General features: G+C 39.3%; 1 protein-coding gene across 5 annotated transcripts in view; it reads right to left on the bottom strand.

The window, feature by feature from the left end:
• Positions 1-239: 239 nt before the first annotated feature.
• LOC119851904 (cadherin-9) overlaps positions 240-19,262 on the bottom strand; it is a 123,500-nt gene continuing 104,477 nt past the window's right edge. For 2 of the 5 annotated variants that reach the window (XM_038392500.2, XM_043508436.1), the window contains 4 exons: positions 18,687-18,808; positions 5,859-5,976; positions 5,377-5,628; positions 372-1,362 (listed from right to left, as the gene is read on the bottom strand). In XM_038392500.2, coding sequence (XP_038248428.1) covers positions 875-1,362; positions 5,377-5,628; positions 5,859-5,976; positions 18,687-18,808 — 980 coding nt within the window. In that variant the 3' untranslated portion in view covers positions 372-874. Of the gene's footprint in view, positions 1,363-5,376; positions 5,629-5,858; positions 5,977-18,686; positions 18,809-19,262 lie in introns of all 5 variants that reach the window. The other 3 variants (XM_038392501.2, XM_043508435.1, XM_038392507.2) reach the window with 3 other exon arrangements.

Genomic DNA, 19,262 nt, shown 5'->3' with positions numbered 1-19,262 from the left:
ACTCTCTGTAATTCATGCATTTAATTCCTTTATTGGCCAACTGCCAGTAAATGGGCATGCTGGAGGTGTGGAATCAAAAGTAAAACTATATGTTGATGCCTTTGAACAGTACAAAGTTGAAGTAAGACTACATTTATTTATAATCACCTGTGTTTGGACTTACCCAGAAAAAATGCTTTTTATTTTTTTCTACACTGTACCTCTGTCAAAGAGAAATGCATTCATGTTTTTTTTTTCTTCTCTTCATTTTACAGTACAGCCATTATTCTGAAGTAAAGACGTTAGTCTGAAGAAAAAATCCATACAGCATATGATTCTTCCTGTTCAGTAATTTATGACTGGCAAAGTAAATGAAATAATGTTTTTACAAATACTAATTTATTTAATAAAAATACAAAAATATAAATATACATATATAAAAATATCATGATGAATCAACACAGACATTCTTTAACTCAATAAATATGGCAGTAATATTAATTCCTTTTTTTAAGTTATACTTTTTCAGATTATGTTACAACACGAGTGCACAATCTCCCAACTAGTAATAAATGTGATGCAAAACAATTAAAAAAAAAGTATAAGTTTTCCATCTATTTATTATTAAAGGCACAAAAAGCCTTTTTTTTTAGTGTCTTCTCATGTCGGTGAGAATCTTCCTCCAGGGGTTTTTTAGGCAGAGAGGGTGAAGTATAGATTTTATTTTTATATCTAAATCAATCATATTCATTTACGTTGACTTATTGATTAAGCAAACCTTACTAAAACAACATCTATTTTTTGTATTTTTTTCCAAGTAAGAGAATGTAGGCCACTTTATCTAGTAACATAGACATTACCTCCACTAACACTGACCAAGTAACAGATTACTTTCTCAGTCTCGGTCACTGTCGTCTCCACCATACATGTCTGCCAGCTTTTTAAATCGAGGTCCCCAGTCACTGAGGTAATCATAATCTTGATTGCCATCCATAGTAAGTGATTCCAAAGAGCTAAGTGAATTTGCTATAGAATCGTTCCCTTCATAGGCATATGTCGCTAATGAATCATAAGGGGGTGCGGTTGGGTCTAAATCATTTTCCTTTAGCCTTCGTTGAATAAAATCTTGGACATCAATGTTTTCCCATAGAGGTGCAGTCCTCCTTATCTGAAATATAGTTTCTGGGATAACGTCTCTTCTCATCTTACTATCTTCTCTTGCTTCAGGATTCCTTAGTGTTCCAATGTCAAAAGCCTGGGTATCTTCTTCCCCACCTCCTTCATCATTGTAAGTCACAATATTGTCTCGGACATCATCCTTTGAGATAATCAAGGGCTCTTTCTTTCTCTGCCTCTTCAGTGCTGCAAACAGCACAACTAAAACTGAAAAGAAATAGATAATGATCTGCAATGTAGCCTAAATAATGAGACAAACAAAATAGTTAGCCCTGAAATGGAGTTAATGCACATTTGCAATGGACAAATAATTGTATAACTGAGAGAGGATGTTTGGAAAATAGGGGAAAACTATTGTCTAACAATAATAAAGTGAATGTTGATTCAGATATAAGAATTACAAATATATAATTTTAAAGTTAGATTAAAGTTAAGGAATTGTATTATTCCTTATTAATTCCTTGTATTAAAATCTTGTTCCTAATGTTTGTCGTTTTGGTTCCACACTGGAGAGGAGGTTTCTTTGATCATAGTCCCTAATAATGTTTAGTTGTTTCATTTCTGATCTGTGGTGCTTGCCATGCAGACATTAGGGGTAACATTTTCATAAGTGAGTGTATGGTACACCTGTACTGCTATAGCACTATAGTGTAGACCAGGGATGGCCAACCGGAGCCTGAGAAGGAGCTAGAATTTATCAATGTACATTGCCAAAAAGCCACAGTAATACATCAGCAGCTTCCCCCCCACTCACTCCTAGCACCCCCCACCCACCCGCAGTCCCGCCAATCAGTGCCTTCCCCTCCCTCCCCGTACTCCCGATCAGCTGTTTCATGGCATGCAGGAGGCTCTGGGTAAAAAGGGGAGAGTGAGGGCAAAGCAGGCTCAGGGGAGGGCATGGAAAGCGGTGGAGTGGGGGTAGGGCCTGTGGCAGAGCCAGGGGTTGAGCAGTGAGCACCCCCAGAACATTGGAAAGTTGGCGCCTGTAGCTCCAGGCCCAGAGTCGGTGCCTATACAAGGAGCTGTATATTAACTTCTGTAAGAGCCGCATGTGGCTCCGGAGCCACAGATTGGCCACCCCTGGTATAGACACTTGCTACAGCAATGGAATCACTGCAGTAAATGCACCCTCTTGAGAGGAAGTAGGTAGGTTGATAGAAGAACAAATGGATATAAACTGGCCATGAACAAATTCAGGATGGAAATTAGAAGAAAGTTTCTAACAATAAGAGGAGTGAGGTTCTGGAACAACCTCCCAATAGGAGTTGTCGGGGGGGGGGACAACTTAATTTAGTTTTAGGAGAGAGCAATTTAGGACAATTATGTGTGTTATTGTATAATGGATTGCTTGTGATGGTAGGAGTCAGGGATCAATAACCCTGGGGCTCACATCCACTTTGCCTTACATTCCCAAATTCTCATGCTTCAGGGTTTCAGCCAGCCATCTCCAGGGTCAAGAAGGGATTTTTCCCTCCAATATATTCTGAGAAGGTTTATTTTTGTATCTCCTTCCTCTGAAGCATCAGAGATGCATATTGCTGGAGATGGAACATTGGATGTGGAAGAACAGTGCTCTGAGGTGGCACCAAGCATTTCCTCTCTTACGTGCTTGATTGGTTGGTTCATGCTCATATGCTCTGAGTCTAACTATGTCTAATCACTATATGTAGGGTTGAGAAGAAATTTTCTCCAAAGTCAGAATGGCAGGGGTCTTAGAGGTTTTTCACCTTCTTCTGCAGCGTGTAGGTGCAGGTGACTTTCCTTCATTATCTAGGTATAACTCACTTAATCATTTCCTTGTTATTGTGGGGGCCTCAGGCACTGGTGCACCTTGGTCCCTCCTGTTCTCTGCCTTTGGCACATCATATTTAGTCTCCTGTGGGCTGTAATGCTTTGGTCTCATTTGAGTTGTTGGATTTGATGTGCGGTGCTGGGTGGTGGTGGAGGCCTGTTATATACAGGAGGAGAGACTAGATGATCTAGTGGTCCCTTCTTGCATTAAACTAGATGATCTGGTGGTCCCTTCTGGCATTATGACGTAGTGCTGTCTATACCTGTGCTTAAGTCATCTTAACTAAGTCTCTCAGGGGCACCTGTGTTTTTAGTGTAGGTCAAGCTTTACATTCCTAAGGCCCCATTTTCAAAAGTGACAGGCACAGTATAATACAGCTTCTGCTGACATAGCTATGTTGGTCAGGGGTATGAAGAGGTGTGATCTCTGACAGGTATAGCTGTGCTGACAAAGGTCACAAAAATGCTGTTATACTGACAAAGATCACAGTTTTTGCTGGTATCGCTTATTTCACTTGGGAGATGGGGGCTGAAATAAGCTACACCAGCAAAAGTGGGTTTATTCTAGTGTAGCTGTGTCCACACTAGGAGCGTTTTGTTAGGATAGTATGCTGGTATACCTATACTGGCAAAGCTCTCCAAGTTTATACATGGCCTAAGTCCCATTGACTTTCAATGAGACTTAGGGCTTGTCTTCACAATGGAGCTAAATTGGTGTTGCTGCAATCGATGAAGCAGCATCCATTTAGCGGGTCTAGTGAAAACATGCTCAATCAATGGAAGAGCGCTCTCCCATCAATTTTTGTACTCCTGCTTAATGAGAGATGGAAGCAATCTGGCAGGAGAGCATTTCCCATCACATAGTATAGTGTGGACCCCACAACAAGTAGATCTAAGCTATATTGGCTTGAGATAGGCTAACGTAACTTAAATTGCGTAGTTTACATCAACTGGCAGCTGAAATGTAGACCAGCCCTTAGAGTCCTAGGTGCCTAAATCACTTTTGAAAATAGGACTTAGGAGCCTAAGTCACTTAGACTTTTTTTAAAAAAATCTTGCCCTAACAACCTACAGTCACTGATGCCAAAATTTTTATTGACCTCTGTGGCTGCAGGACTTGGTATCTAGGTCTGTACTAACAGCCACTTATTTAAACAACAGATCCTGTTGCTTTAAGAAATACTAATATAGCAATCTTCACCTTTGGATGAAGTGATTGAAGCTGAAGTGTGAACCTCTGCAGCAGGAGCTAAAGGACTAAGACCACTAGCTGGGAGTTACAGCACAGTTAGGTCATCTGTGGATCAGATGTAGAAATGGATGCCTAACTCATGCTAAGAAGTAGGTTACATTTGTGCTCAGCAATATGAGCCAACTTATATACTGAGCACTGGTGAGTAAAGGGAGGAGAGGGCATGCTGGGAACAAGAGAGAACATGGCGAGAAGCTATATGCTTAAATGTGATCCACTGAATGGAGATGGTTCTACAGTTCTGTTCTATATAGTTTCTTTGTGTGTGCAGCAGCCATTTTTAGATTTTTGTTGAATTTCCCCTATTAGCCAGGAATAGTGGCTTACTCAAGTATGCTTAAGAACTTCACTTATAAGGACCAGAGGCATTTATGAGGGCAGACCCCTTATTGATATGCTTACAAATGCTTTCTGTGAATTAGTATCTTTCACAGTCAGATGCTCAGTGCCTCTTACATAAGCTGTGCATGGCATTCATGCTGATTTACCAGCTTCCTGTGCCTGCTTCCTCAGCGCTTTCTCCAGTTATCCAAGCCATCCTCATCTCCCCAACCCCATCTCACCAGACTTCATCCTAGATCCCTAGATATCCCTAGATATCTTCTGATGTACTTGAGGTTGTCCCTCCATTCTCTCCCTGTTCTTCTCCCTTCCATGCCCACCATTCACCTCCTCCACCCCCTTCCACTTGCAAATGTTTGAAAGTTACTCTCTCTATATAGCTCTTCCATTATATTTTAAAATATAGAAAATATAAATGACTTAATAAATGGTTTATTTGTTAATTTTTAAGTATTAGGAGGCCGATTCTGTCATCTGTACGCCTATTGAGTAGTACATTACTCAACTTCATTAAATGGAGGACTACTTGACAAGTAAGATAATACTCTGCCTGAATAAGGGTAGAAGAATCTAGTCCTACATTACTATTTGCCTCATATCACATCTTAGTAAAACAGTGACATTCTCATCCCAGTTTTCAGCTTTCTTTTGAGTAGTTGTAATGACTACAACAAATTCAAACCCTCCTATTAAAAAGCAGTTAGTGTGGAAAATGGCCATATTAAGGGCTTTTCTCCAGTCTTCTGAATCAAGGTCTTTGTAGAGAGACAGCAGTCAATAAAGCAGTGACTAGCATGTGTGTATTAAATTACATATAGGTCACAAGGATCACTTACCTAGCAGTATAATGATGCAGAGGAGAATGGCAATCAAAGCACCCGTGCTCAGGCCAGCTGAAAGGAGCAAGGCTTCGGCATTACAGGACTGCATGTTCCCCCGGCTATCACAGGCACACACTCGAATTGTCAGCGTGCCGGTGCTACTCTGGATTGGATAGTCATTGTCGAATATTAAGACTGGCAGGAGATAGGTACTCATTTTACTGCGACTGTATCCATTTCTTCTAGTGAGAATCCCTGCCGTGTTATCTGAAATGGAGGAGCAGAATAACTGTATGTGACAAAGTGATGTGGTCTCTGGCATGGGGGAAAAACAGTGAGATGACATGATAGAGTTGCCAACCCTCCAGGATTGCCCTGGAGTCTCCAGGAATTAAAGATTAATCTTCAATTAAAGATAATATCATGTGATGAAACATCCAGGAATTCATCCAACCAAAGTTGGCAAGCCTATGACATGCAGGAGCAGAGTTGTTTACCTTTGTTGTCAACAACAGAGAAGTTGGGATGAACTGCAAATTCGGGCACCAACTCAAAGAAGAATTTGTGGCCTCGAGGAGGCTCATCTTTGTCCACAGCACTAACAGTCTGGACCAGCTATAAGGAAAACAAGGTGTTATGTTCTTAATTTTTTTTATTATTATTTTTTTAAAATAAAACAGCATTTTTGTGTAGATTATTGTAAAATACTCTATGCAATTATATTTGAAGAAGCCACCCAGTGCCCAAGAGTTAGTGTGCTGTGTGGTGGTCTCACATTAAAACAAAGAGAGCTTCTGTTAAACACATCAGCTCTTTCATTTTGAACTTTACATCCACTTAACAGCACACAAACAAGGGCCTGCTCCTGGTGGCAGCAGGCAGCTTTCTGTTCTGGTTAGTTCTCAGCTCCCTGCATTGATGTGTGAAGGGTGCCCCTCCGTCCAATCCAGCTTCCTCCCATGCCCTTACATAAATTAGCAGCTACTTCACACACTGTGCTCCGTAAGTGGGAAACATGGGTTCAGGTCTTAGTCCACATATTTTTTCTCCTGGAGATAAAGTTAGAATATTGCAGAAGCAGAATTCTCAGTTGTTGGGGGCTGGGGAAAGGAGAGGGTGGAGAAATCTCTTGCATCACCCTAAATGGACACCTCTGGTTGTGGAATGGCACTGGTGGAAAAGGGAAGGCAGTCAAGATCAATTGTGAGGGGAAGATAGTAGCACTGTCATAGGGACATGAGAGCCAGCATGCATAAAGAGGAGGAAAATGTTAAGATTCCTTCTGGAATGCAGAAGACTCCCCTGCAGAGCTGGTGCTAACACGGTGGAGGTCCTAACCAGGAATATTTTGCCCCTCCTGCCCACAATACTAAAACAGGAAAGTTCTTATAATAAAAAGCAAATAGGGGGCCCCTTGAGCTGCTTGGGGCTCTAAGCAATGCTTAGTCTGTTTATGCCTAGCACCTGCTCTGCTCCCCTGCCACATTAAAAATAATTTTAGAAAAAGAAAACAAGTACTCTGGTATATTTCAGAGTAATTTAAGATGTTGAAAGTTGCTAAAACTGGGAAAGCAAACACAGTAAGGAAGAATGAGTTCAGTACCGATATTATATTAAGCATTGTGCAGTTATAACGTGATGTCATTACATTTACTATGCTATAAACTGTGATCATTCATATGTACAGTAAAAATGACTACTGGATTGTTTACATTCACTAACTATTGTAGTACCACAGAAATCCAGCATGTTTTGTAATGTCCTGCTGCCACAGTTGTGGCTCTATCCAAAAGGAGAAGCGTTGGGCTTAATCAGGTGTCAGGATAGCTCAGTGGCATGAGTGAGTGGGTGGATTTCCCAGAGAAAGGATTTGTGGCTGGAATCCACAATAAGTCTCAGCAGAGAACTCTCCTCACCACTTCTTTACTCTTGGGCAGAGAGCCCCTCTAGCACATGCTGTGAAGATGGACCTGCTTTTTATGATATTGTGGTGTGCTGAGTGCCTCCTTTGAGGTGCTAAGTGTCTCCATTGTGCTCCAGTCTGCTTCCACTGACTTCAAAGGGGTTTGTTATCAGAAGGTTTATGCATGCAGCTTGTTTCACTGAGATTTCCAGAGCACATGCATAGCATTAACTGTCCAATCAAAAGCAGTAACTGCTAAATAACATTATCTTAAGCTTTTGTAGCAATTGAGATAATGACAATTCCCTTAAAACACCTTTCTGAATATTAATTTCAATGAGAATTAAACACACTCATTCAATATTTTATATAGTTATTCTGTTTGGGACCTAACTTAGACACTCCTGACAATACAGCAAGAAAATATAGTAAAACACTAGATGAATAGTTGGCTCTGGAGTAATTTAATTATAGTCTGTAGAGTTACACTGTTGTAAATCAGGTGTAAATGAGAATTTGGCTCATCAACTTCCTTGGCATTTTTCCTCATTTACACCAGCATTGGGGAGATCAGAATCAGGGTCCTTATGGTTTCCTGTCATCAGAACGGAACCTGTGAGGGAATTCATGAATGTCATCTTCCTTCATGATGAACAGAATATAGTTAAAGCAGGATTATGCAATATTTCTTAAAATTAATGAGGTTCTCAAGTACACATTAAGATCTCTACATTTTGAAAGCAATTAGGATCCTGACACTTGGGGAACTTTTTAAATACATTTGGCCAAGTTCACACTCTTTACAAAGGAGCTGTGTTGGCATGTCATTGAACCTGTAATTCCACTATCACCTTTTTCTCTGAATATTCCCAGTGTTGCTACCACTCCTACTGGCAGGAGAAATAGTGGATGTGATAGTGTAGGCATGGGTTTAGGTAGCTACAACATTTTAAGCCCCATGTCACCTAAGCCTACAATTCCAGTGCCATTATAGCAGAAATTCTTTATGGTGGAAGGCTAGCAGAGTATCAAATTGACTGAAAAAAATTTCCTCCTGAATTTTTGTAGAGGTCTGAAGGACAATGTGAGAACAAAAACATCAGGTAGAAGAGAGAGAATTAGAATAGTGTGGATATTTGTCTAAGTATTGCTAGGAAATATCCAGGGAGAAAATACCCAACTATAATAGCTACCAAAGCATTGTAGCTGAGTATCGTGTGGCTTTTCAAGATGTAATCAGTGACATGTTTGTAAGATCCACATATGATTCCCTTCAAGTGAAAATAATATCAAGAGTGGACAATTGTGGCAGAAATAGAGGAACCTAATTACACTAAAAATTTCTTGTGAGAATAAGTCTGCAGAAATGGGGGGGAAAACAACCCTTATTACCCGTTAAAGGTATTGACTGTCTTGAAAAGATGGAAGAATAAAGGGGGGAAAATGAAAAAAATTATTGCAGGCAAAGTTTTCCAAAGGGTGAATAAACCAAAACAAACAAACAAAAAATAGAAACATTATGAGGTTAGCTTTTGTAGATCTAAAAATCATGAATAAAACAGACTAAAGTCAATCCTACAGTAGAAATTAAAGAGATTTAGCCATTCTGATTTTTGGTATGATAGTGATACTGTAAAAACTAGTGCACAATGTTTTGCTATTTAAAGTTTGTGGTATCAAATGGAATACATGCTTTTCCATTTTGAAACAGTTCTGAATTTGGAGTTGTACTCGTGCTTCACAGAGACTTCAGAGAGATGCCTGACATTGTAAGATTTATGAGAGATTTTTTTTCAAGAAAAAAGAAAAGGAGGACTTGTGGCACCTTAGAGACTAACAAATTTATTTGAGCATAAGCTTTCGTGAGCTCACGAAAGCTTATGCTCAGATAAATTTGTTAGTCTCTAAGGTGCCACAAGTCCTCCTTTTCTTTTTGCGGATACAGACTAACATGGCTGCTACTCTGAAATTTTTCAAGAAAGTGACTTTTACTCAAATCAAATGTGATTTCAAGCATATCAGACCTATTGAAAAAATGCATTCCTTTTCGTTTAGCTGGCCTGGTGAATGAACTCAGATTGACAAATTCAGCATTATTGTCAGTATTTCTACCTTTCTTAGGAGAATCAGCGTGAGGCAGCTCATTGGGATTTATAGGATAAATTCCCATTCTTGAAGGGATCACTCAGCTTTTCAAGTGCTGATAATGTAAACCTGGGATGTCCATACAAACACTTCACTTTTTATATCCAGCACAGAGTAGTTTTATTGACATTTAAACAATGTAGGCCGAGCAGTGCAACCTTTCTTCATGTTGGTGAGTACTTAGGCCCAGATCCTTGAAGGTATTTAGGTCTTTATGTGATTTCATAACTTTGAGGATCTGGGTCTTATTCCAATTGAAGTCAGAGGGACATCCCATGGGTGAATGCTCGCAGATATGAGGTGGGGTTCCACAGATGCGTAGGTGCTGGAACTAGAGGTGCTGTCGGTGCTGCAGCACACGCTGGCCTGAAGTGGTTTCCATTATATACAGGGCTTACAGTTTGGTTCAATGGCTCTCAGCACCCCAACTATACAGATTGTTCCAACACCCCTGTACATTCGGCCCATGTTTATGTATCTTTCACAGAGTGCCATCTCTTTTTCAGATACTGTGGATGATTTGGATGCTACGGTGTTTTCTCCTCATTGCTCCAGACTTCTGTAATTATAAGTCACTCAGCATGCTTTAGAAGATTCTCTTAAAGGCAGAACTGAAAGTTTCTTTATAAAAATCCAAGTAAGTCTTTTGTATGAATATTCATGAAGGCAATGGGCTGGGACAGAGAATATAGCAAAATGTTTGGGGAAAATATATTTACCATAATATTTTAACAAAAACTTGAGACAACCAACACATCCATGAGATGTTTGGCAATTTGCCACACACACTCCTTTCAATATGTCACTGTCAGTGTATATTGGTTATCATTATGAAACATGACACCTTTCTTTGAAAACAGCAGTTTTCATTCCCTTTGCATAAGGCAGCTGTGATGTCACTTGCTATGAAACCAGGAAGATTCCTGAGGAGTTCAGGGACGCTAATTTATTTAAACAGTCCCTTCTTTGCAGTTTTCAAACAACGCAATTAACTTACAGTATAAGTTTTGTACTTTGCAATAATGATAATGTATTCTTAACCTGGGGATGCTTAACTGTCATGGCTTTGGACTTTTGCTTTTGTTCTGCTACATATTATGGAGCTGATTGGAGTGTAGCCTTGAATTCAGTTGAATGAGCTTTAAGTTCTGGTAATTTGTGACTTTGCCTGAAATAAACATAGATATTGCATAACACTAGATGGTTTTTCAAATGTCTACACTATTCTTTATTTCTCTCATTGACTGTTTGTGAGATATCAAACATCAAACATGTTACTAGTCCCCTGATTGACCAATTTTTTATTTACTTCAGTCTAGGGGTATGTCTACACTTACAGTGGCATGTAAAGAACATACACTGCCGCCCTCCTAGCATGGGTATAAATAGCAGGGTATATAACCGACATGGCTCTCTACACGCCCAAGCAGTGCCTCCCGCATCTATTTTTAGCAATGTAGGGCCCCACTACCATTCTCTTGATAAAGACTTTCCCTGCTGTCTCCCCCATCACTACTAGAACCTTTCACTGGCACGTTGTCACTACAGAGTGCAATGTGCAAACAGCCTGCTTTTCATTGTGTCATGTGGCTACATGAGCCCTGCATGTCGCCACTAGTGTAAACAAGGCCTAGGAGTGAATATCACAAATAACAAACCTTCAACCACAGTATTATCATTTCCGGAAATCTGTTCATCTAGTTATGTGCTGCACATATTTTGTCAAGGGACTTCCACAAAAATCACCCCTTAAACCCATGATAAACTATGAAAAAATATGCTGAGGGGGAGATTGTCATTGGACTTTGCTGAATGCATAGAAAGGAGGGCACAAAGAGACTTTCCTACATGCTCCCCTTGGGATGATTTGACTCCACTGTCCCCTGAGTATATCTGAGTATATCAATGACCAATCACAATGGTAGGTGGGAAAGATGAAGACGTAGAAGAATCTGGGAGACACTGTCTTTTTAAGGAAATCTTTCTAAAATATCTGTCCTTTGATGTAGTTTGATGCATTTTGAAGGCAAATGATTTACTCATCAGAAATTGGCTCTTACCCAAAAATAATTACCAGCATGTCAGAAGTCAGAAAATCTTTCCCCTCTTCCTCCGTTTTAACATATCACTCTACTAAGTCACTGGATGCCTACCCATAACTCAGCTACAGATCTGTACAACAATGCATGATCAATATTTATCAATGGTGTCATGACAATTATGCCTTTCCCTGCTCCTTCCCAGCCTGTGGAGAAAATACAGAATAATGAAAGGAAAAATATCATCTTCCCAAATAAGATTAGCTCTATCCATGCTCTAATGTTTGGGAGTTCAAAAATGGAAAGAGAGAATATAGCACCAATGAGCAAAACAGTCTAGTTGTTGATCACTATTGTTAATGTGGTCTCAGCAAATACAGGGAGTTGGATGAGTTGATATCCTGGAGTTGAATTTTGCAGTCATTGATTCATTCCATTGCAGTTCCATTAAGGTAAAACTCCCTGGCTTCCTTGGAGAGAATTGCCTGACTCTGCTAACCTGATGGCTGAACTTTGTGACATTGTCCTCACCCATAACTATTTCACATTTGGGAACAATGTATACCTTCAAATCAGCGGCACTGCGATGGGTACCCGCATGGCTTCACAGTATGCCAACATTTTTATGGCTGACTTAGAACAACGCTTCCTCAGTTCTTGTCCCCTAAGGCCCCTACTCTACTTGCGCTACATTGATGACATCTTCATCATCTGGACCCATGGAAAAGAAGTGCTTGAGGAATTCCACCATGATTTCAACAATTTTCATTCCACCATCAACCTCAGCCTGGACCAGTCCACACAAGAGATCCACTTCCTGGACACTACAGTGCTAATAAGCGATGGTTACATAAACACCACCCTATATCGGAAACCTACTGACCGCTATTCCTACCTATATGCCTCTAGCTTTCATCCAGATCACACCACATGATCCATTGTCTACAGCCAAGCTCTACGATATAACCGCATTTGCTCCAACCCTTCAGACAGAGACAAACACCTGCAAGATCTCTATCATGCATTCTTACAACTACAGTACCCACCTGCTGAAGTGAAGAAACAGATTGTCAGAGCCAGAAGAATACCCAGAAGTCACCTACTAAAGGACAGGCCCAACAAAGAAAATAACAGAACACCACTAGCCATCACCTTCAGCCCTAACTAAAACCTCTCCAACGCATCATCAAGGATCTACAACCTATCCTGAAGGACGACCCATCACTCTCACAGATCTTGGGAGACAGGCCAGTCCTTGCTTACAGACAGCCCCCCAACCTGAAGCAAATATTCACCAGCAACCACACACCACACAGAACCACTAACCCAGGAACCTATCCTTGCAACAAAGCCTGTTGCCAACTCTGTCAACATATCTATTCAGGGGATACCATCATAGGGCCTAATCACATCAGCCACACTATCAGATGCTCGTTCACCTGCACATCTACCATTGTGATATATGCCATCATGTGCCAGCAATGCCCCTCTGCCATGTACATTGATCAAACTGGACAGTCTGTACGTAAAAGAATAAATGGACACAAATCAGACATCAAGAGTTATAACATTCAAAAACCAGTCGGAGAAAACTTCAATCTCTCTGGTCACATGATTACAGACCTGAGACTGGCTATCCTTCAACAAAAAAACTTCCAAAACAGACTCCAACAAGAGACTGCTGAATTGGAATTAATTTGCAAACTGGATACAATTAACTTAGGCTTGAATAGGGACTGGGAGTGGATGGGTCATTACATAAAGTAAAATTATTTCCCCATGTTTTTTCACCCCACCCCCTACTGTTCCTCAGACATTCTTGTTAACTGCTGGAAATGGCTCACCTTGATTATCACCACAAAAGGTTTTCCTCCTCCCCTCCCCCCTTCCTGCTGGTAATAGCTCATCTTAAGTGATCACTCTCCTTACAGGGTGTATGATAAAACCCATTGTTTCATGTTTTCTGTGTGTATATAAATCTCCCCACTGTATTTTCCACGAATGCATCCGATGAAGTGAGCTGTAGCTCACGAAAGCTTATGCTCAAATAAATTTGTTAGTCTCTAAGGTGCCACAAGTACTCCTTTTCTTTTTGAGTTCAGCTCAGGATCATGTACTGCTCTTAATGAGCTCATAGAATAAGGTTGTGAGAGGCCCTTGTGCAAGAGCCTTCCACAATAGCAGGCCTTGTGCTTCTGGAGCTCCATCACAGAGAAAGTGACACTTAAAAGAGGACAAAGATGAGTTGGGGCCAGGATCCTGCTTCTCCCACCTTAGCCCACATTACCAGTCTGTGGAACAGATCTGGAACTCATCCTAATGGATGAAGCAGAAATTATATTTCCATGTGAAAAAAGCAATTCTAGAGATGATTCCCTTCCTCAATAGACTCTCTCATCACTGCCGCCCCTGGATATTGCAACTCTGTACTGTTCCCCCTCACACAGCTGCATCATATATGCCACAATCTACCCTCTAATATTGTCTGACATTGAACACAGGTATTGTAAGTTGGCAATGGAGAGGAATAATTGATATTTCTGGCTGCTTCCTGATGTGAATGAGATTTAGAAAGTGGTGTGATTAACAGCTAAGCTCAATTAAAAGAAAATCTTAAAATTAATTAAATATATTTATCTTCTCTGTCTAGCCCTCCTGCTGTGAACATCAGCGTTAAATGCACTGATGTGGCACAACGGCAAGCAATTACAATTCTAACAGGTTGGCTGCTTTAGGTGAGCTCTAAAATAAGGTGGAACAGTATGATGAATAATAGTATATTCTAATATATTGTACAGTATGCGCTATCATACAATAACAGTATGGTACAGTATATTAAAATAGGCAAGAAAACTGAAAATTATTTGGAATATAAATATTATGTCCAAAATGTTCACGCATTTAAATCCATAATTATATTCAGACATCTAATTAAAAGTGACTTGATTTTAAAGGAGTTGAGCCCTTGCAGCTCTCAATGAAGCTAACTTTACATAAGTGCCTAAATATGAATTTGGGTGCCTAACTTTAGATATCCATGCTTGAAATTTTTGACTTGAATCTTCTACTTTCCTGCTGCCACAGAAACCTGAAAATATCACATCCCTGCATATGTAACAAGTTGGAGGCAGTACTTTGGGGAATAATATTTGATGAAGATAATATCTGTAGCATTAGTACTGAATTTGCCATTTGGGGAAAATCATTTCTGGAATTACATGCTGAGCTCATGCTATTTGGAAGGAGCATCTGAATAGCTAAATACAAGGCCTCTGACAGCTACTTTTTTAAAAATGCACATGTTTTCTCTAAACCTTCTCTCTTCCTTTTTAGTAAAGTAAAACTTGGTGGGGATGTAATGGGAAGAATGTTGACTTACTAAAATCCACACAAATGTTACCCAAAGCCAAGTAAAATCTTTGTGCACTTAAATATTGTGACAGGTTCAGGCCAGATGTCTACAGGAGAGTAATAGAAGGCAGATATATTAGCCCCAGGTTAAGTAGGTCCCTTTTCCCTGGGTAAGGTAACAGGGAAGGTTCCAGAACAATCAGGAACCTTCTGGAGACAATTAAGACAGACAGGCTGATTAGAACACCTGAAGCCAATCAAGAAGCTGCTAGAATCAATTAAGGCAGGCTAATCAGGGCACCTGGGTTTAAAAAGGAGCTCACTTCAGTTTGTGGTGGGCGTCTAAGGAGCTGGGAGCAAGAGGTGCTAGGAGCTGAGAGTGAGAACGCATACTGTTGGAAGACTGAGGATTGCAAGGATTATCAGAGACCAGGAGGACGGTCCTATGGTGAAGATAAAGAAGGTGTTGGGAGGAGGCCATGAGGAAGTAGCCCAGGGAGTTGTAGCTGTCGCACAGCTGTTCCAGGAGGCACTCTAGACAGCTGCATTACACAGGGCCCTGGGCTGGAACCCGGAGTAGAGGGCGGGCCCGGGTTCCCCCCAAACCTCCCAACTCCTGGTCAGACACAGGAGGATTTGACCTGGACTGTGAGTTCACGAAAATGGCCAAACTGAGGGCTGCTGTGAAGCTCCAAGGCGAGCAAATCCGCCAATAACTGCAAAACTCACCAAGGTAGAGGAGGAACTTTGTCACAATATAAATAATATAGAAAGATCTGAGGGCCAAAAACTAAATGGAGGAAATAATAAAATAATAAAACAAAAGTATATACAAGGGATAAAAGTATCTATGTAGATACATCTTGGGTGATGCTGCTTTAGCCCTTTGTGCTCCTTGAGAATCACATTGTCTCAAAATTTCTGATTGTTGTCAACCAGGTGATGCAGGGGCAGAGTTAAGATTGTTTGAGTGATATTAAATGAGCTTAATTGTACTTTCTAATACTCTGAACATATTATATTTTCGTGGGGAGGGGGGGCAAGGTAAGTAGTGCCTCAAATTAGAATATCTAGATTTTCTAACACTTGTGTTTGTGACCAAACAGCAACTTCAAAACGGCCTTCTCTTTGAAGGCTTAAGCTTTTTGTTAAGTGATAAATTATGTTCAACCTTTACTCCAGTTTATCTAAGGTTTCTGAAGAGGAGTGATCAAGTAGATAAATCAACTGCAAAATGCAAAATATTTGTCTCTAAAGTATTATTGCAGAATATGAACTTGAAGAATCAAAAGGAAAAGGAAAATGTAGGCAGTCAATTAACTGCCATGGAAGGTCAGGTGTCCAACTCCTACCAAGTCTCATAGGTCACTTTGAAGATCCCAGCCCTAATTTACACCCAAAGAATGGGAAAGTGTTGTGAATTACACCCACACGTTTAGTTGGGAAGCTAAATTGTAATTTGTGCATTTTTGAGTATTCCCTACATTTGAAATTCCACAGAATATATAGGACTACACAGAGTTTGGAAAGGTATTATTTAAGAGGAGGTGACAAGTAGCCAGTCTGGGTGGAACTTGTTTTCTGACCATACTCCCAAATTTGAGTTCCCTCACTCAAAATATTACATATGTTTAATCTTGCTTTGCTTTGTCCAATGCTATTAAATCTTTTACCATGACTCACTTTGATATTAATCACTGAACTTAGATTCTAAAAATTATTTGTCCACAATCTTGTACTATGCAAAGAGGTTTTGTTGCACAGACATAAATCTGGTCATATACCAGCAATACAGACTTGCTGGCCAGAATTATTTGAATGTATTTCTGTTGAAAAAGTAATTAATACATTATAAAATAAAACTACTAGAGTACAATAAACAGTAATTGGATGAAATTTCTAAACTCATTACCTAGATCTCAACCCTTAGTCACACATGAAAATATATGTCACAGTGGTATCCTAATTACATCCTAAAACATCACATTATTTTGTGACAAGGTGTACCATTAGGCTTGGAGTTTCATGTGTTTATTTCATTATCTGTTATAATTCCTACCATTATTTGCATTTAATTTAGTATTGCTGTTACTGTATATATTATTTTACTGTATTATGTGCATCAAAAGTAATGAAAAGATTTGTATGAAAAAGAATCATATTGGCAGTGAAAGTCCTTGATATAAACCAAGGCAATTCCAGTCAAAGTATGTTATATTATCCTTCCAACTCACGGACTGGCTCATACAATTGGTGACACTGGGTGAATAAAGTGAACAGAATGTGACTCAGTTGAGCCATTGGCTGCATATCTGCCACCCCTTTTTTTCTTTTTCTTTCCAAAATAACATTCAAATGTGCTTCGTGTTTCAATTGCTACCTTACACTCAATCTGTACGTCCTGGAGTTCCCTAGTTTGTAAGGGGAAATCTACACATACAGAGCTTACCCAAGAGGGCTCTATACTTTTTCTATTATGGGCTTCTGCCTCTGGATACAGTCTGGCCCTTAACTTTTAATTCCTTAGAAATCCATTCCATACTGAGATACTTTTAATGCAATGTTTCCACACAGAGTGAATGTTTATAGTGAAGGCATAACTCTGTGAACAAAGGTGTTAAAATTGAAATGTTAACTGACTCTAAGATAAACAGAGAGACAAGATGGGTGAGGTCATATCTTTTATTGGATCAACTTCTGTTTTGATAATTGTTTTGGGTTCCTTGAATGATCAGGGAGTATGTTTCCTGATTTTTTTTCTTCCCAGTACATGGCAGTATGTGATGGTCCAATAAAAAGTAGTACCTTACTTACCTTGTCTCGCTAATGTCTTGAGAACAACACAACTACAACAACACTGCAAACAGCAATGGAAGATAATGAATTTTGATGTTTGAAATGAAATCTCCACAACATGAGGAGAAAGGAAGCAAAACTTTACCAGTGACATCTACTTCATGAGTAAATCATAGAATATCAGGGTTGGAAGGGACCTCAGGAGGTCATCTAGTCCAACCCCCTGCTCAAAGCAGGACCAAACAAAACATCATCCCCAAAGGACTCACATCTATAGCTCTCTGACCACTACATAAACATAGAGTTGGTGCAATAAAAGATACCTCACACACATTCTTCCTCTAATATCCTGAGACTACCATAGCTACAACAATGCTGCAAACATCCATAGTAAATAGAAGATTGTTATAGTTACAATATAATAGAATATTTCAGTGTATCCATGATATGTGTGTTTTGCTGTACTATCTACCTGGAACTTTTTTCTCTTTTCTCCAAGCTAGTAAATTGCTTCCTCTTTAAATCTGTTTTAAAAGGATGTGTTGATCCAGATTGTATAAAGCAAGAGCCATCCTGGACCTTTTCACAAATTCAAATCTAGCTCAAATTAAATCTTAACCAAGATCTGAAAAAGTTGACATATCTTTTTAGCTTTAAAATTATAGTTCCATATCACTATTTCTTGATTCTGGCAGGGACCATAAATATGTGAGATTTCCAAAATTGGGTTTTTAAGTTAACAATAGATCATATAATGCTTTGGTAAGCATGCAGACAAGAAGAATTATCTAAACATATGAAATTTTAGTGACTTATCCATGACTCTTTCTATAAAAGAGATTTGTGATGAAGGCTATTAAATCATTACCTAAAAATAAAATATTGTGTATGTATTATATTAGAGCCAAATCCTGCATTCCTTGTCCACCTAAAATGTCTATTATATTTGGAAATACAGTCAGAAGATTTATTATTTAATCAAGATTGTCATGAAGATGTTAGTCTCCCTTGTGAGTAACTCTAGAAATGAATAAAACACAGCAACAGAAGACACAGGCATAAATATGCTGGTAGATTAAATATGTATTTACCTGTCCTGCTTTTGCATTTTCACAAACAAAAGTTTCATAATATTTAGCAAATTCTGGTGCATGGTCATTTATGTCTAAAATCCTGATGAAGACAGGTATCTGGCTACTTTGCTTAGGATTATCTGGAACAAGACAATAAATTATAATTTAGCTAAGGAATAAAAGGATTAGAAAGATTTACAGTTCATGTAATAGAAGTGAAATTATCAAGTATATTTCATCTAATTTCTCCCCCACCCCATAACATAAAAGAAATGTTCATATCTTTTCAGTTATGTTCAATTTCCTACTGGTATATAATTTAATATAGTTAAGACTCATATTTACATTTGAAACCCATTACATTATTTTTAAAAGAAAAATGTTATATTAAGGCAAAACTATCTCAGTCTAATTTGATTCGCAGTTGAAAACAGAATTTTAAATTATCCAAGGTGTCTGGTTTGCCAATGTATTCCAATCAACAGTGAGTGTATACATGCTTATTTTCTGGGATCTGTGTCCTAAAATGGAGTTGCTGAAGGTAATCCAGGGGGGATAGATACATTGTATGGATCAATTCAAAGCCCTGTCTAG

Source organism: Dermochelys coriacea, chromosome 2, assembly GCF_009764565.3.
Source record: "Dermochelys coriacea isolate rDerCor1 chromosome 2, rDerCor1.pri.v4, whole genome shotgun sequence".
NCBI lineage: Eukaryota > Metazoa > Chordata > Testudines > Dermochelyidae > Dermochelys > Dermochelys coriacea.
Note: the sequence above shows the minus strand (reverse complement) of the source record. Positions and strands in the feature narration are given on the sequence as shown.